Source organism: Mus caroli, chromosome 2 (assembly GCF_900094665.2).
Source record: "Mus caroli chromosome 2, CAROLI_EIJ_v1.1, whole genome shotgun sequence".
NCBI classification, from domain to species: Eukaryota; Metazoa; Chordata; class Mammalia; order Rodentia; family Muridae; genus Mus; species Mus caroli.
Genome location: NC_034571.1, coordinates 67,854,029 through 67,880,452, shown reverse-complemented (window position 1 = coordinate 67,880,452; position 26,424 = coordinate 67,854,029). Strand labels below are relative to the sequence as shown.

General features: G+C 45.4%; 2 protein-coding genes across 2 annotated transcripts in view; one reads left to right on the top strand and one right to left on the bottom strand.

Annotated features, from left to right (window-relative positions):
* Positions 1-16,967, top strand: part of Cir1 (corepressor interacting with RBPJ, 1) — a 32,981-nt gene extending 16,014 nt beyond the window's left edge. The window contains exons 8-10 of the mRNA XM_021185788.2: positions 9,285-9,391; positions 10,738-10,823; positions 12,096-16,967. Coding sequence (XP_021041447.1) covers positions 9,285-9,391; positions 10,738-10,823; positions 12,096-12,750 — 848 coding nt within the window. The 3' untranslated portion in view covers positions 12,751-16,967. The remainder of the gene's footprint in view (positions 1-9,284; positions 9,392-10,737; positions 10,824-12,095) is intronic.
* Positions 16,968-21,293: 4,326 nt separating this feature from the next.
* Sp9 (Sp9 transcription factor) lies at positions 21,294-25,134 on the bottom strand. The gene is made up of 2 exons (XM_021156600.1): positions 24,967-25,134; positions 21,294-23,945 (listed from the first exon to the last, which is right to left on the bottom strand). Exons 1-2 carry the CDS (start codon positions 24,985-24,987, stop codon positions 22,506-22,508), a joined length of 1,461 nt encoding a protein of 486 aa, XP_021012259.1. The 5' UTR covers positions 24,988-25,134; the 3' UTR covers positions 21,294-22,505.
* Positions 25,135-26,424: the final 1,290 nt, after the last annotated feature.

The window sequence follows — 26,424 nt, the reverse complement described above, 5'->3', positions numbered from 1 at the left end:
GCACCCCAGCTACAGTGCATACGGCACCCCAGCTACAGTGCATACGGCACCCCCAGCTGCAGTGCATACAGCACCCCCAGCTACAGTGCATACAGCACCCCAGCTACAGTGCATACAGCACCCCCAGCTACAGTGCATACAGCACCCCCAGCTACAGTGCATGCATCACCCCCAGCTACAGTGCATGCATCACCCCCAGCTACAGTGCATGCATCACCCCCAGCTACAGTGCATGCATCACCCCCAGCTACAGTGCATGAATCACCCCCAGCTACAGTGCATGCATCACCCCCAGCTACAGAGCATACAGCACCCCCAGCTGCAGTGCATGAATCACCCCCAGCTACAGTGCACGCATCACCCCCAGCTACAGAGCATACAGCACCCCCAGCTACAGTGTATGCATCACCCCCAGCTACAGTGCATACAGCACCCCCAGCTACAGTGTATGCATCACCCCCAGCTACAGTGCATGCATCACCCCCAGCTACAGTGCATACAGCACCCCCAGCTACAGTGCATACAGCACCCCCAGCTACATGAATCAATTTCAGATGTTAAACCAGCCTTATGTATCTGGATTAAACACCACTTGGTTATGGTATAAGTTGTTGCAATCATTTGCTAATATGTTTTTAAAAATTTATATATTTGTGTTTGTGAGAAATACTGGCTTGACGTTTTTTGTTTGTTTGTTTTTATTCTTTTATATTCTCCTTTAGATGTTTGATAGATTTGGCTAGTGCATAGATCTAAGTCTGAAGCTTTTTATCTTCAAAGGTCATTATTATTATTTATCAAATTTCTTTAATTGAGTGAGTGTCCTTAGATTTTTGTCTTCTAAGGCATTGGTTTATTTTAAAACTCCATGACACAGAATTCTTTAACATGTTCCTTTATTACTTTTCTAATACACCTGGGATGTGTAGTGATGTCCCTTCATTCTTTCCTGTTATTAGGTATCAAATCTCCTCTCTTTACTTGCCTAGCCTGGCTAGAACTTTTTCAGTGTTAGTGGTCTTTCCAGAAAGCAGATTTCAGTGTGGTGAATTTTTCTCTCCTGTTTATTCTGTGTTTAGTTTGTTGTTCCTTAGGGCAAAGCATTTGATTTTGGATTGGGCTTTTTTGAGATGTTGCAGATCTAACCATGGCCTTAGTGTGTACTAGCTAAATGCATTATCGTTGAGCTACACCTCTAGCCCCAGAACTGATGTAAACATGTTTTCCTACATCCATTCATTGTGTGTGTGTGAGTGTGCACATAGGTGGAGGTCAGAGGCCAGCTTGGGGGTGGGAGGTTGGAAGGAAGCAGGTCAGTTGCCTCCTACTATGTGTTTACTGGGGTGAACCTGGGTCTTTAGGCTACGAGCCATCTTACTGCCTTGTGGAATTAATTTTAAATCTTCTTTATTTCCTAAAATGTGCATCCAATAGTACAGTCATCTCTCTAAGCATGTGTTTTACTGTATCCTGTGATTTTTTGGTAAATTTTATTGCATTGGTTTAGGTTTTTTGGTGTTTTGGGTTTTTTCTCTATGTAGTGATTTCTGAAACTAACTACCCAAGTTAGGTCAGAACATCTCAAAAAGACTACCATGATCTGAGACAGCAGGTGCTTCAGGGTTGGGAGTTTCCAGACTACTCACCAAAACCACTGCCAATCAGGATTCCCTCTATGGCAGCCCAGGAGTACTAACTCTCAGAACTCAGGAAGCATTCTTCTTAGGACTGTAGGTTATAGCAGAAAGCAGGCCAGCACTGATGAGCCTTGTAACACATGGCTTGATAACAAGCACAATACTTCTGCTGTGCTTCCTGCAGAAAGGCCTCCCTCCTGTGTACTGATAAAGAACGATGTGCTACACATGTGAATGGCCAGGGAGTTCAGTTTTATAGATTTGATCATGTTCCATGATTGAACTCGTCTTCAGCCCCTCCCCATCCTTCCCGCAGCGCTGTGATCACCAGGCTCAAAGCTGACCATGTGGTTTGTCTTCCTGATGTGTCCAGCCACCATCCCTAGCCACTCCGTAACCTGAGCTATCTTGACTCACCTTAGTAACATAAACTGTTCTATCAACTGTGGTTGGTTGGTTGGTTGGTTGGTTTCCTTAAGCTATTATTTGTGGAGTTGAATCTCTCCTTTCACCTTATGTGGGTCCCACTGGTCAAACTCAGATTATCAAGCTTGCATAGCAAGAGTTGCCAATCCTGAATCCATCTTACCAGGTATCTACTTTTTGTATAGTTGACAAGTTTCAAATATGGAGATGCTTTCTTCAACTGGAGATGAAAGCCATCCAAGTTCTTTTAGTAGACAGCTGTTATGTTTTTATTTTCCTCAAATCAAAATACTTTTCTACTCTCTCCTGACACCTCCTTGCTGTGTGTTGTTTACAAGTCTGTTTCTTTACCTCCAAATATTGTTCTGCTGTTCTGTTACAGATTTATAGTTTACATTTTGTGATCTGGGAGTCGGCCTTGTACAGTTTCCATCCCTTTTCATTTATTCAGCTATGTGGCCCAGAATATTTACTGTTTGGTGACTACCATAGATTGGTGTGAGAAAAGCACATATCTCTCAGTAGGATAAAACCTATATGTGTTAGCTAGATTAGCTGCATGGATCAGTCCACTGTTACTTCCTGATTTTCTGCCTGCTGGATCCATCAACTGGTAGAAGGATGTCAAAGCCTCCAAAAGTAATAGTGGCTTTGCCTATTTCTAGAAAAAGAAAAAGAAAAAAAAATATGTCTATTAGTTTTCCTTCCCATTTTTTGATACTCTGTCATTAGGCATGTACAAACTTCTGGCCCAGTGTCTTTCTCTTTGTGGTGCCTGTGGATCAGGATGTAGAACTCTTAAGCTGCGTCTCCAGTTCCATGTCTGCCTTCATGCCACTGTGCATTACTATTGTCCATAGTAAGAATGGACTAAGCCTCTGAAGCTGTAAGCAAGCCCAAATTAAATGCTCTCTTTTACAAGAATTGCCATGGTCAAAGTCTCTCTTCACAGCACTAGTAACCTTAACCAAGAAACTTGCTTTGAGTTCTGTAAGTGCTAAATTAGTGTTGACCCTCTAGCTTTTTTGGTTACATGATATGCCCCTTTCTCCATCCTTCTCCGAGGAGCTACTTTTACTATAGCCTGTAAGTCTGGACTATATTAATATATCCTATGAGTCTAGCTCCAAACAAATTCCTCATTCATTTACTTGATCTGAGGTTTTCACTTGTCAGTGAATTTTGAATTCTTTGTTGGTGTCTTTTTCTTTCAACACTTTAAGTCAGCCTCTTTCCCCATCACCTCCCCACTCCCTCCCCTTCCCATAATGAAGGTTAGACCCGAGCCTTGGGTGTACTCAGAGTGCTCTCTGCCATAGCCCTAACCCAGCCGTCTACTTTACATAGTTTTTTTTTTTTCCATTTTATAGTTTCTCTTTACTTAGATTTATTTCTCTTTTTCATGAGTATTTTGCCTGCATGTATACCTGTGCACCTCATGTGTGCATGGTGGCTGCAGAGGTCAGATGATGGTGTTAGATTCTCTGGTACTGGAGTTAAAGGAGGTTGAAAGCCACCATATGCTGGAAACCAAATCTAGGTCCTCTGCAAGAGCAAGTGTGCTTAACCCCAGAGCCAGCCCTCCAGCCCCTGAAAGTCTACTGATGCCTGCAAATTGATTATAGTCTTACTCTATCAATAAATGTCTCTGCTTCTTGTTAAAGGCATGTCTGATACTAATGGAGGACACAGCTCTCATAATCTCGAAGGGGGTTTTGAATCTCAGAACACAGTCCTAAGTCTCTGTGTATGTGCATGTACACACATGGGTTGAGCCCCACAGACCCTTCTGTCTCCCTCCTGGTGCTGGGATTACAGACATACAGCACCACACCTCAGCCTTTTACCTGAGTACTAGAGATCTGAGCTCATTTCCTCATGTGTGCCTGCAGTCACTTTATTGACTAAGCTGTCTCCTGGCCCCATTAAGTCTCACTTCTATAACCCTCGTTCCATCCACTACTGTCAAGTAAAGGAAATTCGTTGTGCTTATCCAGGTAAAGAATGAAATTTAGTTTATCTTGTAAGTACGGATTCTTCTGCGCAAACCAAACTTGGTAAACACTGTGAACCTTCACCCTGTTCCACTCAGAAGGCCCCGCTCTCACCCTTTCCCAACCCTCTCAAGTCGGAAAAGACCCTGAGTTTTTAGTTTTATCCTGGAATATTTTTTTTTTCTGAAATAGGGCCTGTGTCTTAACATTTTCTATCCTGATTGCCTTTTTCAGTGTACATGTTTAGCAGGTAAAAGTTTATTTAGCAAGTGTGTTAATGGAGAATTTCCCTAACCATTCAAAACATCAAAGGTTATCATCTATCTCTTCTAAACATCTTATAATAGGAAGTTGTATTTTCCTATGAACTAATTTTCTCAAAAATATTACAAGCTTGAAGATAAAAACAGGACTCTCCTAAAGTCTTAGTAAGACAGATCTTAAAAATCATTTTCTATGTTGTGTCTGAAGTTCATATTCTCCATGCAGCACTCCCCTTATAGAAGATATTTAATGTATAGATACAGTTTGGAGTCTGTAGAACCACCACTCCATAATCACTCCTGACTAAATGTACTGTTATAAGTTGTTTGCTGAGCAGGGTCTCACTTTATAGTCTTGGCTGACCTGGAACTTGCTATGTAGACCAAGGTGGTCTCTAGTTCACAGAGATCTGCCTGCCTCTCCCTCCCAAGTGCTAGCATTGAAGTGTGTGCCACACACACACACACACACAGCCTCTTACAACTGTCTAAAATTAAAATGCACTACTCTTGAGTGTCAGACTTGAGTTTGGCAGATGAGTGCACCTGCTAACTACATCCTCAACAAGTCAAGAGACCGTTACCTTCACCCTAGAAAATGCCTGGCTGCCCTTTTCAGTTGGCTTCCTCTCATAGCACTAACTTCTAACTCTTTACTTATTCTTGAACTTCATGCATAGTCTCTTTTCCTCCTCCTCTGGTTCTTTGAGACATATAGCCCAGGCTGACTCGGGTGCAGCCATTGTGTAGCTGTGGACCTTAATTGATCTGTTGCTTCAGTATCCCAAATGATGGTATTACAGGTGTACACTACCATGTCCAGTTGTCCAGTTTCTGGGTTGCTAGGGATCAGACCACAGTCTTTATATGTGCCAAGCAAGACTATACCAGTATCCCTCGGTGTATTGTTTCTGAGGCTCACAGATAACCAGAGCATTTGTATTCCTGTAATTAATTTAAAGGGAATAGCAAGTTCTGATGCTTCATGGTCTCACAACACAGAGGAGTCTGACACTCCTTTCAGCTTATGAATTAGCTTTACATGTGAGTTAAGTTGGAAACATAAAAAATAAAAATATCAAATATGTCCTAGATCTTTATATTGATTCGGTAAGGCAAGGTTGTTTTTAAAAAACAGTAATTTTGACTAGCATACAATAGGATAGTTTGATATTTCCTCGCCTTTGTAATTTTTGGCCACATGAGTGTTTAATTTTCCTTTACATTCTATGTCTTATTGAGACTGATAGCTTCTTCAGCATGACCCTTGGGGTAAGGGCAGTAAGGAGCCCTATTGTCTCCAGCCTCCCTAAGATGAACTGGCAGTGTGTCAGGAAAAGCCTGAGGATGGCACAGCTGAGTACAGTTCAGTACAGTTGGTTCTTGCATAACCTTTAGAAAAATCATACATAGAACATCCCCGTCTTTATAAATAAACATCACCCACACACGTTATTAATAGCCTTGTTCACTTTTCCCTGGGACTTACGCTCCATATTCCTGCTGCATTCCCTGCTCTTTTTATTGTTATTGTTTAAGATAGCATACAAAGTAGTGAGTTTCATTAGGACATTTTTGTAATATATGCCGTTATACCTTGTTTTGTTTAATTGTTGTCTCTTTTTTGCCCCCCCCCTTTTAATTTTTGGGTTTTTTTTTTTGTTTTTNTTTTTGTTTTTTTTTTTAAGATAAGGTTTCTCTGTATCTCTAGCTGTCCTTGGAACTCACTCTGTAGACCAGGCTGGCCTTGAACTCAGAGATCTACCTGCTTCTGCCTCCCAAGTTGCTGGGATTAAAGGTGTGCACCACCATACTTGGCTTCTATTTTAGTCTTCTTAAAAAGACAACTTTTGATAAGCTTTCTAGATATGTTTTCAATGTGCATATATGAGTGCCTGCATATCCATATATGTATCATGTTCATGCCTACTTCCCATGCAGGCCAGAAGGGGATAGAAGATCCCTTGGCTTTGTTGATGAAAGCCTGTTGTAAGCCTCTGTGTAGATTCTGGGGCCCACATTCTCTGCAAGAGCAGCAAATACACTTAATGCCTGAGCTGTCTCTCCAGCCCCTCTGTAAGCTTTCTTAAAAGCAAAATTGTTATGCTATAGTAAGAAATTGGATGTAAGTATGAGATATTTTCTGATAGTTCCCACTAGCTAGCTCTCTGTTGAATAGTGTACTATAACTAGTGTCCCTGTTAGATAGTGTATGCCCTTGTATGGAGTAAAGGGGAGACCAGTGATTCCCTAGATGCACACAGGCAGTCTCACCTCAGGAAAGGACAGAAAGATATCCAGGTGCCTGTGAGCCAGGGAGACAGGAGTTCCAGGTCATTCTCAGCTACACAGCAGGTTCAAGGCCAGTCTGACCTACATAAGGTCCTGTCTCAATGCCCTTGCTTCCCTCTCCTGAAAAAGATTCTGCTTCATGGAAGTGGTGGTGCTGTGGACCCAGCTAATGTGATAAAGTGGGGGGAGGAAAGAAGTGAGTGCTGCCAGTGCAGACGTTGTGGCAGAGGCCTAGATTTGAGCATACTTGTTGAGTGGTCTGTTTATCAGTGTGTCTGTTTGCCAGGGATGATATCTCACGGCATCCAGCGCTATAGTATTGAGACCTGATCCAGAGTATGGTCAAAGGAGAGAACCCTATGTACACAAACATAGGTTTATGCTTTTTTTTTAACAATGTACACACGCATGCATACATGTTTATTGTTTCTGTTTTGACTTTTCAAAGAGCTAGAGTGAGTTTTGTCAGCATAATTCTGCATAGCCTCTGTCACAGTGACATGGAAAGTATAAAAATGTCTTGCTAAATATATCTTAATTAAACCTGCCTTGTCACATCTTCTAAACCGAGAACTTTAAACCTCAAGCTTTTGATGGTTGAGATTTAAGTACAAAAGCACTGGAAGAGCGCTTGCCTCTGGGCTGGCAGGCGAGCACAGTGGCAGGGGAGCTGACTAGCAAGTCCAGTTCAGTTCCCTTTACAAAGATGACTCACCATCCGGTACCACTAAAGCTGATGGCCTGAGCTTGATCCCCAGAAGCCACAGGTAGGAGGAGAGACCGGCCTCTCAGACTGTCTTCTGACTGTCACACTCGTACACACCTATACATAATTTCAGAAAATTCTTCTAAGCACTTTTATAATTTTGAAGAATATCATAAGATAGTTGAGAGCAGTGGGTGCTGTTGATAGTAAGACTTTTGTTGAGTGAGTGGCTAAGCACTGTTCTTAACAGTCCTATAGTGTGGAAAGACATGCTAAGATAGGAATGCTTGTTTCATAATCTTATTTCTGTCACACAGGAAAAATCATTTTCAAGTAGTTAGAATTGCTATAAAGACATTGTTTCTAAAATATTAAAATTATCCATCCTGTAATGAAGATTATTAAAAATTTAATGTAACATCTTATGCTAAGAGCCAGGCTCCTAATCCTTATCATGTTTGCCTTTGTCTGTGTTTCTGGGGACCCAACCCAGAACCCTCTTCAGGCTGGGCAGGTGCTCTATGTAGTCTTGAGCTCCAATATGTGGCTTTCTGGGTTTGTCTTATGTCAATTAAAGTTGACAAGAAAAATATAATTTTACTAATAAGGCCCATTTATGCTTTATATAATTATGTTCCTACAGATGAAACTTGAAAGGCAACCTAAGTGGAGTCTTGTTTCTCATTAAAAGCTGTTAGTTGTATGAGTGGTTTTATGCCATTCTCAGGCATTTAATACTTAAAATTCAAATTTTATTTAAGGTTTTATTAATGCTAGCGAGCAAATTTTTAAAAAAAGATCCATAGAAATTAGTTTTAACCCCCATACTCCAATCATGGGTGATGCCCCACCCCCACCATTATGTGCCTCATCCCTAGAACACAGAGCAGCAGGTGTACAGTTAGTTCTTGGTAATCCTAAAAGAACAGGAGGCCTGTTACAGGGAGGGATCGGTCTGCCTAAAATTTTTTCATCAAAACTGCTTTGATCAGTGAAGAGACTTGAGCCGTGCTGACTTCTGCTTTGAGTAGCCTGTAGCTGAGCACTGAAATAAGTGGCAGAAGACCCAACCAGGAGGGGAAGGACAAACGATTTGATCAACAAACTTGGAATCTCTTTCTGGGTGCTTTGTCTGTCCTCACCTTCTCCTATGAAATGTTTGCTGGCAGCAGTTCTCTCCCCACATTATAGTTCTATCATAGATGTGTCATCTGAGACCGTGTGTTGTCACCTGGTTTGTGATCTGCTTGAGAAGCAAAATGAGATGAGAATATAAAGTTTCTCCTACCCTGAGTCCCAAGGCTTTGAAAAGGGAGCCGACCTTTACATTTTTTAAAATATTTCATTAGTGCATATTATGTGGCCACAAAGCAGCTCAATTTCCAGCTTGGGATATTGTTGCACAAGTGAAAACAGCAGTCTGCAGAAAATATAAAATACACACACTGAGAGCTAGCCTGAAGTGATTTGTCACCAACCCTAGTCACTAGAAGTGTCAAATTCCAGGTACATAGATAAATGTAATTAACAACTGAGTGTGTGTGTGTGTGTGTGTGTGTGTGAGAGAGAGAGAGAGAGAGAGACCACAAACACATGGTAGTTTATTCAGTATTGATATTTGATTTTTTTTAATTCTTACTGAGAATAACCAGTAAAGTTTAATTGTAGTTTTTCATTATTTTGTTTCAATTTTATACTAAAAACTTCTAAGTGGACATTTCAATATGACAGAGTTACATAAGCCAAGCATCTCCACGCACATAAGGAAAAATGCAATTATTTTCTATTCTGAGTCCCCAGACTGCTGTTTTAGAAAATCATATCTGATTATTTGCTCAGCAGAAGATTATTGCGTTGATTTAGCTGTGATTTTACTTAACAAAGCTTCAACTGCATTCCTACTGTGGAGTCCAAAAAAGGTAGAGAGATATAAATGATACATTCAAACTGTGATTTTTGTGAACAGGGCCGTCGATGCACCCCTCGGAGCTAATAGCGGAGATGAGAAACAGTGGGTTTGCACTGAAACGAAATGTACTGGGGAGAAACTTGACCGCAAATGATCCATCACAGGTAATGATCTTTTTATCAGTAAGCTGAAAATGTCTAGAAATCTAAATGTGATTGCTTGTGAATTGCTACTTAATGTTTTCCAATATGCATATATCCATAGGAAAGTAAGAGAGAGCAAAGAAAATGCTTTAAATGTATTTTGATTTTGCTTCTTTATTACTTTAACCTAAGTGAGAAGCTGTTTATAAACCTATATTTTAATAAATGAAATGGCTCCTTTGGGTTTATGTGGATAAAATGTCTAACTGAACTGGTGATAGGATTGTTTGTTCCTTCCTGCTAACACACCCTTGAAATGGCATCAAATGGAGCCAATAGAAAGAACTCTATAAACAGCTCCCTAAGCATTATAGAAAATCCTTATTTATTAAACTCTTCACAAATTCAGAAAGTTAAGAGTTTTTCAACTTACTGCATTTTATGCATGTAAGAGCCTGTGCATGTGTGTACCTGTATGAGCACGCTGTGTGTGTGTGTGTGTGTGTGTATGTGTGTGTGTCTGTGTGCAAATTAAGAGGAAAACTTGGAGAAGTCGGTTCTCTCTACCATGTGCTGTGCTCATGGTGCTTGGTGGCAAGTGCCCTTACACACATCTCACTGGTCCTGGTGTGAGTAGTAAAGGATGTTTTATTGCATATTTGATAATAAATAACTGTAATTGTAAAGTTAAAGTTACTGATATTTTGATCTAAGTTTCATGGTCTTTTTTTAGTCCAGGTGTCTGTACTTCTGGGGCTGGTACCCAGTGCTGTGTGCATGTTAGACAAGTGTTATTATGGAGCTCTAGATGCTTCAAGATGCTTAGCTTTATATTTCATTAAACGAAAGATGCTGTATTGAGACAGTGTGTGTGAGTGTGGAGGAGAGAACAGAAGCCTGCTGAAAAGCTGCTGTCTGTATTTACCTTTACTTCCTCATAGTTTCCAAGACCTGCAGAGCAGCTGTAAACTTTGCATCCCGCTTCACAGCTAGAACATACCTGTTTAAATCTTATAATACACACACACACACTTCCTAGTCCAAGTACGCCACGTCTGGTATGTCTCTAACAGGAAACTCTCCGTTATAAGTGTTTTCTTTTCTTTTCTCTTTTTTTGTTAAAGATTTATTTATTTATTATATGTAAGTACACTGTAGCTGCCTTCAGACACTCCAGAAGAGGGAGTCAGATCTCGTTACGGATGGTTGTGAACCACCATGTGGTTGCTGGGATTTGAACTCTGGACCTTTGGAGGAGCAGTTGGGTGCTCTTACTCACTGAGCCATCTCACCAGCCCCGTGTTTTCTTTTCTATCTACTAACTAACTCATCTAAAATCTGGCACTTGGATGTCTTTGTTGACTCAGGACTATGTCGCAAGTGACTGTGAAGAAGACCCTGAAGTTGAGTTCTTAAAGTCGCTCACCACCAAGCAGAAGCAGAAGCTCCTCAGGTAGCTGAGGAGACTGTGGGATCTGTGGGATGGCTTTGTCTCTGGGTCCCCTGGGCTCTGCATTCAGCGCTTATGCAGAGAGAGAGCTCGGATGCCTGGACGGTGTGTTGCACAGATTGATTGATTCCTCGGCGTAGTAAAAAAAGTTTTGTCTTTTCAATAGTAAGAAAATTAGTGTTTGCATCCTCAGATTATACTCCTAAGTTATTGTAGCTTTCAGAGTGTTTAATTTGAAAGTAGATATACTTGTAGCTTTTCCTTTTCTTAATAAATCTATATATATCTTTGCATACCACTTGTTCTTGGAAAATATTTTTACTGGTTTTTTTTTCTTTTTTTAATTTTGTGAAGTTTTATGAGGAATACTGAAAGAATGTTTAAATTTATAATAACGTTTAAGTTTGTTAGACATACTGCACGTGGGCTAAAGAATTCAAAAATTATGCACTGAGTCCAATAGAGGGCGCTCACCATGTTTCAGTAAATGGAAAATGGTATGCAGAGCCCGGTGCAGAGACTGGAGTCTCACAGTAGTAACTCAGCTTCCATCGAAACAGTTTATCTTCCGAGACTGAAAGTTCATAAAACAGTGGAGCTGCTCTATTTCTAAAACTAGATAGTTGATGAGAACTAGTAGGTAACTATTTTATATAATAAAACATCAAAGTATATCCTAAATCAGAATGTATAGATAATCCTTAGGTTTGATAATTAATGTTGTTTTGGTTTGGTTTTGATTTTTCAAGACAGAATTTCTCTCTAGCCCTGGTTTTCCTGGTACTCAATCTGTAGACCAGGCTGGCCTTGAACTCACAGAGATCTATCTGCCTCTGCCTCCCAAGCACTGAGATTAAAGGTGTATACCACCACTGCTGGGCAATAATGTTAGTTAATATTTCTGCACTTAAAACATACATACAAGATTGACTGTGCATAGGTCCAATTAGTGCTGCACATCTTTCCCAGGTTTTCTTTAAATCCGAGAAGCATTTTATTTAGAATGCTAAATAATTTCATGCTCTGACTCAATGTCACTGTTTTATCAAAAGGATAAGGGATTCCTAGGGAAGCATAGTTAGGACGCTGGCTTAATTTACATTCTACTCAATATCTACATGCCTGAATAGTTTAAAGGAAAGAAAGTGGTTTATCATTAAATAAAGTAAATAATGTGTTCAGATGTGGACACCATTTTTAGTAGCATCTAAGAAGATGTAGTCTGTTAACTGTTTCTTCTTTGTTGATGAAAGAACTGTTTCTTTCCAACGACAGGAAATTGGATAGACTTGAAAAGAAAAAAAAGAAAAAGAAAAGTGATAAGAAAAAGAAGAAGTTACAGAAGAGCAAAAATAAGCACAAAAAACGTAAAACCAAATCCCCTTCCTCTTCTTCCTCTTCCTCCTCTTCCTCCTCCTCCTCTTCCTCCTCCTCGGAGACATCAGATAGCAGCAGTGAGAGTGATAACAAAGAAAAGAAAAGAGAGAAAGAAAAGAGGAAGAAAAAGAAGAAAACCAAACGTTCTGAAAGTGAACCCAGCGACTGTAAGGAGGACACGTCTAAGAACATGCTTTATAAAGAACTTTCCAGCAGTCATAGCGACAGGGGAAAAGCCCAGGAAAAATTAAGGTTTCCAAAACAAGAGAGTTCAGGGGAGAATAGCATGTGGGTCCATTCTGCTGCTGACCGGACATCCAGAAGCCACCGGCACAGTCCAGAGAAGAAAGGGTCTGACAGAAATCGGGGAATCCGAAGTCGGAGCCGTAGCCGGACTGAGAGCAGCCGGCGAAGCGGAAGCAGGAGTCCTTGCCGTCAGAAGCACAGGGAGGTGAGGAGCCGGACACACCGGAGCCCTAGTGAAGAGCAGAAGGGAAGAAAGGGCACCAGAAGCCATGGTGAAGGTGACCATAGAAGAGAGCGTGTGCGCTGAGCGCCCAGGAGATAAAGGGAGAGGAAGCAGGCTCAACAGAGCTGCGGAGCAACCACCTGGGCATCAAGGACATCTTTAGCAAGGGCTAACATACACATTGTTATCTAATAAAAAAAAAGTCAGTTCATTTTCCATCTCTGTAAACTGTTGTTTCAAGTATTAAAGCACGGTTGTACCACAAACTTACGTTTGCAGATATTTACAGGGAATTTAGGGGATACAAGTGGTGTTTGTTTTGTTGTTGTGGTGGTGGTGGTGGTGGTGGTTTTCTTGTTGGTAGTTGTTTCTTCTGCCTTGAACCAGATTTAAAATATGTACGTAATTCTTGTGATTTTGTTGTTGTTTTGAAACACCATTAAAACAGTGACAGAATCTTGAATAATTATCAATTCAAATTTGTTATTTTTAGATTTGAATATGCTTGAAGCAAAATGTAATCATTGTTGAAACTGACTAGGGTGAATAAAATACTGGATATCAAAAAGTGTGTCCTTAAGACTTTAAAAGTATGATATTTATAATTGGATGTCCTGTTATTTGTCTATGTTGGCAAACAAAATAACTTCAAACTTAACAGTTGTGAAAATCAGAATTCTGGCATAGGTCTCACTAGGATAAGATGAAGGCATGGGAAGAATGTCTTCCTTCTGAAAATCCATGGTGCCCAGTTTTGGTGGCTGGCTCCCTTTTCTAACAAAGAGAACTCCCCTGTTTCCAAGTCCTGGAGTCAGTCTGACACTAACCACACCCTCCTTCATTTGGTAAGGACCCTGTGAGTATAGCCTGTCCGCATTTAAGATCAACTGATTATCAACCTTAACTTTGCACCTGAAAATGTAACATATTCATGGCTTCCAGGGGTTGGAAACATGTATATCTTGGGGGGGAGTGTTATTCTGCCTCCTCCCACAATAGCCTTTCTGGGCAAAGTTTTTCTTCAGGAGGTAAAACATATTACAAAGAAATAATGTAAACTAGATATTTTGTATTTAAAGGTGTATGTTGGGAGTGGAGGGGTTCCTCTTTGAGACAGGGTCTCCCATTACTATGTAGCCCTTGCTAGCCTGAAACTCACTATGTAGACCAAGCCAACATATAAGGTGTTTTGTTTTTTTAAAAAAACGTATCTATACATTTTGCCATATGTTCCAAAGGATTAGGAAAAGAGAAAACTATGGAAAATTTCAATAAAAATTGCAGATAATATGCAACTAGAACTTTTCTGCATATTGTGAATGTGTTATTCTTAAATCAGGGTTTTATTTTTTATAGCATCTCTTGTCTAGTACAAAAATGATTTAGATGGCCATCACAACTTCCAAGTACTGTAAGAAAATAAATTTGGAAGGAGTTCAAACTATTGCATATCTAATACTTCTGTATGCACACGAACAGATGTCCTGTGATGTAGCTGCATCTACGATGTAAATAGTCCTTTGATTATGCACATGAAGGGAACTAGAGAGGAGCTGAACTCCTTCCCATATCCTTTACTATCTCAGCACACCTCAGATCCTACTCCTTCACTTAGAAAAGCATGCATTTGAAATTGATAAAGGCTAATTTACACCGAGTTCATCAGTGTTGCAGTGATTATTTCCTGCCGTACACCTTTTTAGACTTTATAATTTTTGTAATGTCAAAACCTATGCAATACTTACTGCCTTAAAAGAGGGTTCCAAACCATATAGTGTTCATGAAGAAAAGACGTTGAAATGCATCCTATAATTAAGAATGAATTAAAGAAATACACTTTCTTATACTTTTGACTTTCACCAAAATGTGATACCACCCTTAACTTTACAAGGTAGCCCCTAAGGTTTTTATTTTAATCTCTAATTTAATCCTTCCTGTTGAGAATATTAAAACATAAGGGAATAATTTTAAAAGGGCTAATCTTACCCACCCAATTCTAAGAGAAATTTCCCAGTGGTTACAGATCATGTGCATCTGCAGTTTAGGTTTGGGCCTTGGCCACCCACAGATGCTAGACAACCGCAATGGGCCTGTTCTAACTTACAGATGGAAGGGGAGGCATTCTCACACACAAAAACATGGAATAACGGCTCACTGTGTCTGCATGTGCTGGCGATACTGAGGGATGGGACTGGGCATGATCGAGAAAGTAGCCAAAGAAGAATCCTCTAAATTCAATTAATCCAAAGGAAACTCCACAAATCCAGACATGAAAGATGTCATTCTTCTTACCCTTAATAGAGAAACTCTTTTAAATAAATCTGGGTACTCGCGACATTTTTTTCCCTCGATCTGAACCTGTATGCAAAGGTATTGGACAAATTTTGAATTTTAGGGACATGCTCCAATTCTCCCTAGCCTGTTTAACGCAACGCTGACGTGATAATTCCTGTAGGAGGCACTGTCGATTTACAAATGACCAGGGGAAAGCGGGTGGTTAGGTTGGGGTTTGTTTATCTGGATGTCTACATAGTAAATTAGTCATAATTTCTTTTAATAATTGCCCAAATAGGCAGAAGCTGCTGCGGCAGGAAGGCTCACCTTGTAGTGTGACATGGATCTTCTTTGAATTATGCAGTTGCAATATGAAGAAAGCTTTTTTAATCTGAAAGGTTGTGGAGAGATCTTTCTTCCAATGAGGCCACAGGATCCGATCAGTACCGCTGTTGCAGCAGGCGTTTTTCGATTTCAATCACAAAATTTAGTATCCTCACAGGCTATTTTATGCTTCTGACCTACTGGCCAAGATGCTGGTGAAGGCCTCTCAGTTAGGCCGCGTCCTCCACACCCTGTGCTGAAGCCCGAGGAGCAGGCGAACACATACTTTCGATCTTATTTGGGTTTTCTGAGAAGATACATTTACTACAGTTACCACTTCCTGACAAGTGTTAACCAGTCTGCAATGGCGGCCTTTGCCACAGGGTCAGATCTGAAAGTGCCCTGAGAACTGAGCGCTTCCCTGACTTGAAGTTTTCTACTACCCGGTTCCTGAGGCAGAAAAGGGAGCAGAGAATTCCTATCACCTTCCTTCCCTCCTCGCTTCACCTCACACTTAGCACCCCAGAGCCCCACGATGCACCTAATACTGTAGAGAAGTGCGGACTGGGACGCGAAGGTCTGATTGTAATAGATTTGACCGAACTGCCCACTAGTCGTCTACCCGCGACTCAAGACAGGGAAAACCTCTAGCCTTTGCTTGGCAGCGGCTTTTGGGGTGCCGAGGCCTTCGGAGCCGGTCAGAACTCCACTTGAAAGGGTATCACACGGAACCCAAAGGATAGGCTGATCAGGTGTCGCCAGGCCATCCGTAGATGCCAGGGCACACCGCATTCTCTGGGACTTTTCCGGGATTCTCGCCTGGCAACCAGGGACACAGCACACAGAGAGAAGCTGGGGATTTGGGGGCTCACAACCGTCCATGTTCCGTCCACAAGCCTTTCAAAAAAGGGTCAGCTTAGCTTTTTGCATGGGTTCCCTGGCGCTGGCCCGCGGTGGCCCAAACCCAACCAGAAGACACTCCCAGGCCCCTCCGAGAGGCTGCAGCGCCCCCGAGGGCCTGGACCTTGCCTCCCTGTCCATGCTGAAGCTTGCCCGGCCTCCCTCGTGTGTCCCCTGCGCGAGTCGCAGGACGCACTCGCCCGCCTTGGCTTGGAAGGCAAGAGAATTTTTCTGCTCACTAGGGCTCCACAGGTGAAGACCGCGCTTAGGGAAGCCAATGCTAATCTCTAGCTCCTGGCGCAAAAGAAGAAAATGCCAACTCTCCTAGCAATTGACAAAAAGAAAGCGGACTGAGGGAGTCTCACTCTATCTCTGCATTTCTTTCATCAATGAATCGCCCTGAAGTGGCAAGATGCCTGCGAAACAATGCAAAATCCACAGTGAATTTCCAAAGAGAAAGAAGGCTACCGTCTGGGAAAACCTACAGCTCAAACGTTAAGCTTTCCCGGATCCTGGCCAACTGACTCTGGAGGAATGTGTCCCCACGGACATTTAGAAATCTTAAGAGTTCCAACCACCGTACATATTTATACCAATAATATATGGGGAGGCAAGTCTGTATGTATTTACCTCATACATATTTCTATAAACTCCAGCGTCTGGAAAGGGTGGGGGGTAAATAGCACTGAACGGTTAAAATTATGGAGAAGGGATAATAACTGATTACTAATTTGAAAGTAAATAAACAGGTGACTTTTTCAGATCAAATTCCTCCTTGGATCGTTACAATAAATATCTCTGAAGGAAGCGCTCTATTTATGTTGTCATTGATTAATTCTTCACTACCTCATTTGATTTCGATTTAGAACGATTTGATTCTAATTTAATTAGCATGTAATTTGGATGTACATAATTACTGTAATTATGACATTCAGGTAAGGCAGCTTTAGGCTGAAAGGCAATTTCAAATTTTCTAGCAACCTACTTTGTACTGGGAAATGGACAAGGACTTTGCGCCCTGCTATCCAAGTAGTAATTAGCACATCTCTGAAATAGGCAGTGCGGCGGGGTTTGTATTAAAACAGCAAATACAAACCCAGCCGAGTACCCGCTACAAAGGTGGCTGTTGAGTTCCCAGAAGCGCGCTGCATTTCCCTGGCTTGAGTTTGGGGAGCCGGGCACCCCGGAGCCTCATCTCCTTTCTTACAGCTTCAGGAGACTGCGTTTCTTTCCTCCTCGGGCGGGCGCCGGGGTTGGAAGGTGTTGCTTTTTAAATTAAAACACAATAACTGCTGAAGGGGGAGGGGAGAAAGTCCCTACAAGCCTTCTAAAGCTTGTGGATGGGGGAGGGGTAGTGGACTAGGAAGAGGAGGGAAGGGGGCGGCGGGAGGCAGGGCGATGCACAGAGAAGAGAAAATTGGCCAACGCCCCCAACTGTTATCTCATTTCAGATTTGGGTTTCGAAAAGGCAAGGACAAAAGGGGTGGGTCTGTTCTGGGAGGGGGTGCGCACCGGTCGGGAGGGCCTGGGGCGAGGGCTCTGGGGGCTCCTGGTCGCCCTCTGGGGCCCCGTCGAGCTGCCCTATGCCGGCTGCGCTCCACTCGAGCAGTGGTCGCCTCCCAGAGCACGGAGACCCTGCAGAGGTCTGTTGAGGTGCTCGGTGGGTCCAGGCTGGTCATAGCTGTGAGACTCTGGCGTTCTCTTCTGTGCTAGGGGTTCTGGGAAGCTGAGGAGGTCTTGGTGACCTAGTGGTAAACTGCGTTCCCGCCCGTCCTGGGTAGTCCAGGCAGACCCGATGGTCCCACAGCCCTGGACCCTAGGACGCTGGGTGAAGTGTGCGAGGCAAGCTGTGCCCACCGCGGGATCTCTACCCAGGGTGCACGTCGCTGCCGCTACCTACAACGCTCAGCTTTCTCATCTAGGAGTGCTGGAAGACCCTGAAATCGCCTAGGAAAGAATGCTAAATGAGACAATGAAAGAAAGCTGGGTCCAGGGCCAAGTGAGGTGGTAGTCTGTTTTGCTTGGATTTTTCAGTAAGTGTGTTCCAGAAATAATCCTCTTCCTTTGGAGCCATTGCTAGGCAATGTCCCCTCAAAACGGGGCTTGTCCCCAGCTAAAACACTAAACCTCGCTTTTCTTTGCCTGATTCCTTGGCTGTGGAGTTCTCGACAGAAGCAGGTCTCCAAGCGCTAAAAGCCAAGCGCCAGGCCGACAGCGCGGACTCCTATGCAGGAGCTCTAGATGGCGCCAGAGAGCCGCACTCGCCGTGCGCCTCTTGGGGGAATCAAGAGCTACTGTCAAACATAAAAGCAAATCAGAGTTTTCAGTTTTTTTTAATGTGTTAAGAATGTTATTCCTTAAGAAAATTTGTAGCTAAATTATTCTCACTTAAAATAAACACTTAGTATACCAATTACACAAATGGGCGGGATTTATGTGAGATTTACTTCATCTGCATTTTTGTAGTGGAAGAGAGCCTTGGTGAATACAGATAATAGATGCAAATAAGATTAGAGTTAAAATAAATAAAGTTTCCATGTGAATAAAAAGAAATTCAATTTTACACGACTGGTGACGATTTGACGGAATGTCCAGACGCGCGGTTCAGGTGCACAATCTAATCTCATCCAAATGTTTTCAAACGTCCTTGAGGAAAGGAAAAAAAAAATCTACTCCTTTTTCTTCATCAGGTAGGACCCGGTGGGTCCTCCAAAGACTGGGGGTAAATTATGCCAAGAAAAAAAATACTGGGGAGGGTGTGGATTGGGCCGGGATAGGCGCAGGCCCAACAAACTTGGTCTTGGTTCATCTACTGCGCGGAAGTTGGAAACAAGAAATCCCTGGAAACTCGCTGAAACGAAATTGCATTTCCCCTCACCCCGGCGGGGGCGGGACTCCAGGACCCTGATCTCAGCCCTGGCTTCACAAAATCCACTTCCAGGCGGCAGCCTTCATTCGCAGCGTGGCCTCCCCATCTACTCTACCCGGGACCCAGTTAGGCCCAAGCCGCGGGAATGCAGAGGTGGCCCCGGGGAGGCGCAGCCGCACCCCACCTGGGGACCCAGCTGGTATCCTAGCTCGTGGACCTCGCCTCCCGAGCACGCTCTCTTCCATTTGTTGGTCTTCAGTCGGTCACCACCTACTGAGGTCAAGGTCTCCCCGGGACGCCTAGAGCTGGTGGGAAGTGGGGCAGGGATGTTTCCCCTGGTGGGTTTCCGACAAGAGCGCGGGATCGGGTCCCTCTTGGCTCAGCTTGGAGCCCAAGATGTCTGGCTGGACACTGGGGTCTGGGCTGCCGCCCGCGGTTCACCGGAGCCGCGGTGATGGACGTTGGCTGACCCGCGGGGCAGAGGCAGCGCGCAGAGGCCTTGATCAGTGGCCTGCGGAGGGAGCCCCTCCGGGAGCGAGACCTGCACAGCCAGGCCCTTTGATCTGCCTTTATTATCAACAAGAAACAAAGCTGCCTGGGACCGACGTCCCGGCGCCCTCATTCCTCAGGAACCCCCAGCTCGCACTCACCTCCGCACCTCCAGCCCGCAGACCCTAGACGCACGGGACGCCCTATAGACCTCAGAGCCTCTGCCTCAAACCCCCCAGGATAAGCGTACTCTGCCACAGCTTCTCCTCAAGACCAGACCCAAACCCGAAGACGCCTTGGGGCTGGGGGTGCGGGGCGTCCCAGGCAGAAATGGATGAGCCGGGAGAGAAAATGACCGAAGTAAAGGAAAACTGGAGGAAGAAGAGCTCCGAGAAAAAGAGGAAGAAGCCACTGAACCTCACCCTGCAGACTCCCCGCTGGGAACCGTCCTGCTGTTTCTTGTTGCCTTACTATTTGGCTCTTCAGAGCAGTTTTTGTTGACTGTTAATAATACCAATAATTTATTCTTTCCAAAGAATCAAAATCTTCACTCAAGTTTCCAAGGCCAGTAATCAAAAAAAGAGGGGGAAATTTATAGCTGCTGACTCCCCTTGCAGTTTCTATTGTGTGAGAAGTCTTTTAGAAATATTTTTATTCTGTAAATATGTACTTTCTTTTTCCAAACTAACATTTTTTTTTCGAATTGCGAAATTGTCTCATTTACCAATTTTCCTTTCGTCATTCTCTCCCTTCTCCCTCTTTTAAACTGGGGCTGTTAAGTTGGTGGTCAGAAGACAAAGAGAGTGAAAATAATTTTCATTTCAATAATTGCCTTCTGGTCAATTTAACTGTGCCTTATTTTGAAAGAGACTGTCTAAATGAGATTCCTGTCCCAAATGTGTTCCCAGGCCTGATCCCAGCCTTTAATTATTCCTGAGTTTTTTTTCTTCAGAATAAGACGCCGCACTGCGTAATCACAAAGAAGGCAGAGAGCATCCTTGAACCTTTTCAGAAGCAGCCACTGATATTCAAATAACCTGCGAGGGCCATTTGACGGCGAGGGGACCTAGGCATTTCCAATTCACTATTTGCATAGATCAGCCGTCTTTGAAAAGGAAAGGAGCAGTTGTCTTCCATAACATTAAAAAGCCTAGTTATCAAATCAAGTGCTTAGTTTGGGGCTTTTAAAACGTTTACATTTTATCTCAGGTTGCCCTTTACCGTTTGACATGCAAATTTGGTGCAGTTAATTTAGACAATTAAAAAGATCTTCAAGGGAGCTTTGTCACAGAGAATATTTGGAGTTTTCCCTGTGGACCAGCTGAGATAAAGTTGGCCAGAACAAATGATGTCTAGGAGATTAATTAGATATTTGATAAGACATGAATCCCTAATAAGGGAATACAAGGCACAGGGGGCTGCTGTGTGCTCTAAGTCAAAATTAATAACATTTAACAAGATTTTCATTTAGGCATGAAATGTCTTTTCCGGGGTATTGACTCTAGCGATTTATTCCCCAGAGATGCCTCCCAACGTAGAGGGCCTTAGAAACTAAAAGATATTTTTTTCCTAGAAAGATTTTTTCTCCCACAGATGGTTTTAAAATCAGTTTTAAAAAACAAACCCACCAATTTTTTTCTGAACCCTCCGGGAGATGGGTAGGTATCTCCCCAGTTAAAACTGTCAAAAGCCCTGGCTTTTTAAAAAGGCGATCCAAAGATTTAAAATGTCACCTTTTGCAAGCCTTCCCATTAAGTAATACAACTACACATTCTTATAACCCGATTTAATTTATGCTGTTAATATACAAATAAATAATTTTGACTTCTCAAAAAATGTATGTGTGTTATGGCTTTTGCAACCCACATAAACTTCATTGCCTACAACTAACATTAAAGGAATTTGTTTCCCAACAAAAAAATAGTTGATTCCACATTAAAGATTATTGAGGGGGAAACAGGATTTTTTTTAAAAGGAGGAGTGTTGTTTAGAGTCCTTTAATAACACCAAAATGAAAATATGATGTCAAGATTCTCTTCATACAGATAAACGCATTTAATTTCTTTAGATGACCTTAACTTACGTGTTTGAGTGAAATGGTAACTCAACATTTTAAATATCTTTTACATATATACTGACTTTCACAAAGTGCATCAGAAAATTAAAAAGAAACTCCCTGAATTTCAGGAATTCACAAAAAACTATTCGAATGAACATTTACAAGAAAATAAAAGAGAACACAATCCTTTGAACCCTATTTATACAGATGTTATGAAATACAGAGAAACTGTTGCTAGACTTCCAGTTGAATATCTCACCTTAAGCCTTTTTTGATGCTTCCTTTTTTAGAAAAAAAAAAAAGTCTCATTGTAAGTAGACATCAAGCAGGACTTGGAGATTTTATATATAATATAATCCACACAAAGGGTCTGTTTTTATAGGTCTCGTTTGTTTTCATTCGAAAGTTCTGACAGTCCTTTGCTGAGTGGTAGCTAGTTTTTGTTTTTTGTTTTTGAGAAAAGGACAGAGAAGGATGGTGGGGGGGAGTGGGCAGTGGGGGGAGGGGACATTTCTGTGTATTGCTCTTCTCTGGAGAAGTTTGTTCGAGTGGGTGCCTGTGAGTGCGCGCGCGGGAGTGTGAGTTCTTGCGTTTGTGGGTCTCCGGGGTGGTGTGTGTGTGTGTGTGTGTGTGTGTGTGTAGTTTTGAACCTGCACTTATGTCGGAGGATGGCTCGCTTTTGTTTCTGGACCTCGAGATCGATTCTCATCTGGGCGCAACGGGTTGAGGGCAACTCCGGCGCCGCCAGCAAGCCACCGCCCGGGGTTCCGCGCTGCTCCACCTCGCTCCCAGCCTGGGCTCCGGGGGCTTCTCTGGAGCCCCTGCCCTCCCGTGCGCCCACTCGCTCGCCCTCCGAACCTCTCGCTCGCTCGCTTGCTCGCTCTGGGTGTCTCTACTTGCTCGCTCGCGCCTCTCCGCCAACCTCTAGGAGTCGTTGGGACCGGTCGCAGCTTCCTTGCCTCCCGCCGAAGCCGCTGCTGCTGCTGCTGCCGCCGCCGCCGCTGCTGCTGCCGCCGCAGCCGCCCGGGCTGCACTGACGCCGGAATCGTGCAGGATGAGGTCCGGGGACTCGGAGCGGGGTGTCTCCAGGTTGCTGGCGTCCGTGTCACTGTCGCTGCCCTTTTTGCCCCCGCCGCCCCCGTTGTGCGTCTTAATGTGTTTGCTCAGGTGGTCGCTGCGCATGAAACGCTTGTTGCACACCGGGCAGGCGAAGCGCTTCTCGCCCGTGTGAGTCCGCAGGTGCCGCTGCAGCTCGTCCGAGCGCGTGAAGCGCTTGCCGCAGAAGAGCCAGTTGCACACGAAGGGCCGCTCGCCCGTGTGCCAGCGCAGGTGCGCCTTCAGGTGCGATGTCTTGCCGTACACCTTGCCGCAGCCCGGGATGTGACAGCTGTGCAGCCCCTTGCGGCGTAGGCTCGCCCCGGCCGGACCCAGCCGCTCGGCCTCCTGGCAGTTGGGGCAGTCGCAGGTGGCGCGGCCCGAGTAGCGACGGGCAGAGCGCGCCGAGCTGCCCCCGGCGGCGGCCGCCGCGGCGCCCGAGATCATAGCGCTGGCGGCCGCCGCGGCCACCGCGGCGCTGGAGTCCGAGTAAGAGGGCAGCACCGGCTTGAAGCCGTCCTGGGCCAGCAGGTGCTGGCTGGTGGAGAGCAGGTGCGAGGCGGCGGCGGCCGATGAGCCGAGGCCGGTGGAGCTGAAGGCCGAGTGCGTGAGCGAGCTGAAGTCGGGGTTGTAGGTGCCCAGCTGAGAGTGCAGCGAAGCCTGGGGGGCGCCCGAGTGCAGCGAGCTCTGCAGCCCCCCGGCGGGGTTCTGCACCTCCAGCCAGGACCCGGGGCTGCTGTGCACGTCCCACCACGACGACGCCGCGCCGTTGGTCACCTCGCCCGCCGCCAGCGTGGAGTGGAAGCCTGACTTGTACCACGACTCGTACGGGTGCGCCATGCCCACGCGCGGGTACAGACCGTCGGCCGCCGTCGTGTGCACCTTGGAGATGAAGGCCGACTGGCCGCCCGCCTCCTGCGGGGACACGCCGGCCGCCGCGGCCGCCGCCGCCGCCGAGTTGGAGAAAAGGCCGCCATAGTCGCTGCTGAAGGCGGACGACGTGGGGGACGTGGAGGCCAGGCAGAAGGCGCTGTTGGCGGCTCCCGAGCCACCCGCCAGGCTGCCCGAGCCGCGGCCGCCCGTGGCCACAGCGAAGCCAGAGAGACTGGAGCCGAGGTTGCAGCTGGACGAGGAGCGCTTCCAGGGGTGGAAGCCGCCTTTGGCGAAGGCGCTGGACTCCGGCAGGGTCGTCAGGGGGCTCGTGTTGCCGATCTTGTTGCAGGTCGCCGCCAGCATGGCCAACGGGGTTGTTCCGAAGCGTGGCTCTTCCTGGAGTGGGTGGGGTGAGGGAGGAAGCGAGGAGGAGGAGGAGGGCAGGGAGAAGTGGGGGAAGACACAAAGTGCACCGGTGAGCAGCCTCGTTCCCCCGTGCAGATCCCGGAGGGCCCTGGCACCCTGGCTCGCGCCTCCTCCCCGCACGCTGGCGGGGGACGCCCCGCGCCCCGCGCAGGACAGAGGCGATCACGAGCGAGGAGGAAAGTTGTTCCTCAGTGAGACTATAGATCAGAAATGCCTCAGTTTTCGCCACCTCGTTCGCTGCCACCCTTGTCTAGAATCAGACTTGGGTTGACGCCACAAGCCCGCTCTTCTCCCAGAAGCCCCCAAGTCGCCCTTCCGGGTGTAGCACGAAGGTAAACACACACAAGAAATAACGGGTGAGGGCGGGGGGTGGCCAAAACAGCCACCCAGTGCTGGAAGAAACTCTTAGAACATTCCTCGAATGAGTGGCTACGACTTGGCTATTTTCTTTTATAGTTCAGAAACGTAGTGTTGATATTTACACAACGCACACGATTACAAAAAGAATCCAAGTATAAGTGGCTTTCAAAGTCAAGGGCAAACTGGGGAGCCACGCTAATGTAAGTGTTTATTAATGTAACTGCGTGGCCTGCAAAACAAGACTTTCCAGAAAACACTGTAATGTAATGCAACAACCCCCAAACCGAGTGGCGTGGGTTGGGGGTGGGGGAGTGATGTTAAAACCAAGAAGGGAAGAAAAGAAACATTCGGCTTTGCCTCAAAAACCAGTTAAAAGGGAACTTGCTTAAGACATTCTTTTCTTGCAAAGGCAAAAGGTCCCAGGTTCCAATAACTTGAAAAGATCGGTTCCGGAAATGTAGAAAATGCTAAAAGGAAACCAGAGCTGTGGTATAGCAACAGTTTCTTGAGAGATTCTGACCCAGAGAAGCCATAAGAAAACAAAACAAAAACAAAAAACCACCACCAACAACACAAAAACAAAACAAACAAAAATGAGCAAAGCCTTTGCAGCGAGCGCTTTTTCACTTACCCCAAGTATAGACGTGGCCATAGCAGGTCTTTGGGCTGCGCGGCGAGGCCCGGAGCAGTGTTAAGCCTGGCGGCTCCTGGGAATCACGATTCAGGTCCCGCGCGGCTCCCGCGTCCCGCGCTCGCGCCGAGCGGACTCTGGGCTCCCGCCGGCAAAACTCAGCCTAAGTGCGAGGAGCACCCGCTTTGAAGTGCCGCTGGCTGCGCCTCTCGCCCAATGAGGGCGCAGGCAGAGCAGACGGGAGCTGCCCCGCAGCCAATCAGACGCTCCGAGGGGCCCGAGCCCGGGCTCCTGGCGCGTGCCAGTCAAGTCTGCGGGCGTGGGTGGGAGGGGGGCGGGCTAGGGACAGAAGAAATTACAGTGCAATTAAAAATTTACACACACTCACGTACCAAGCCAGGTTTAAGAACTGTTGAGATCAAGCCGCAGGCCCCCCACCACTCCCACCACCCTGGCCACCTTGCTACTTAGGGCTGACAGTCTTCACTCTCCACTTGTGGGAAAGAAGCAGGAGAGGGACATCCCGGCCTAGGGCACAAGTGGAAATGGTCTGCGTTCACTTTGTGTGTACACGTTGTTGCTGCGAAGAACTTGAACTTGTAGCCATCACTCTTCCGATGGATTTATCCTTGTCGTGGTCGTTTTCCCAGATTCCTGCTCCCACCGTATTCATTTTTATACTCAGAGTCCTATTGAGCAGAGGACGCAAAGGACAGCTGGGCCTCTCCAGGCAGGTCTACACCCACAGACTTGTTAGGAGAGCCCAGAGCCTGCTGCATCCCGCCATTTCCGTCCAGCGGTCTAAGTGACTTCCTAATTGTCGCTCTGGCCTCTGACCCAGGGGGTAATACAAGTGCCTATCACGCCAGAAGCTCCTGGTGGTAATTGAGGGCACCCTTTGTATGGCTTCGCCAGCGCCTAGATACCAGGTTAACCCAGTTGTCAAATATGACTAAACAGTGGGACGTGCTGATTATCTGCCAGGTTTTGCTGGGGGCTGGCGTGGGGGTGGGAAGCATCAGCCCATACAACACTCTGCACGAAGCCGCTTATTTTCACATTGTAACAACTTTGGAAACGGAGACCGGCGCGAGCGGCGTCCGCCCCCCCCCCCACCGCCGCCCCCGCTGAAGCTGCAGCTTGCACCGCTGTTTGTTTAACCCGGTGGAGATTTGCATGTCGGATTTCAGGTTGAAGTCGAGTTTTAGGGGATGTTTATAGAGTCATTTTTCTTGCTTCAGATTCAAACTATCTCCACTGCAGACTGCCAGGGCCTAGAAACTCCGTCTTCAGGGCCAAGGGACTCCAAAGGAAGGCTCATCTTCATCAGGCACCCTGCTGACACAGCCTTCGAAGGACCTCTCCGGAGCCTTCACCGAGAGAGTCTGCGAAAGCCAGGCCACACGTGGGCGCCTCCGCGTTCTGCAAGCTGGAAGCATCTTCAAAGCCTCTCTGGAC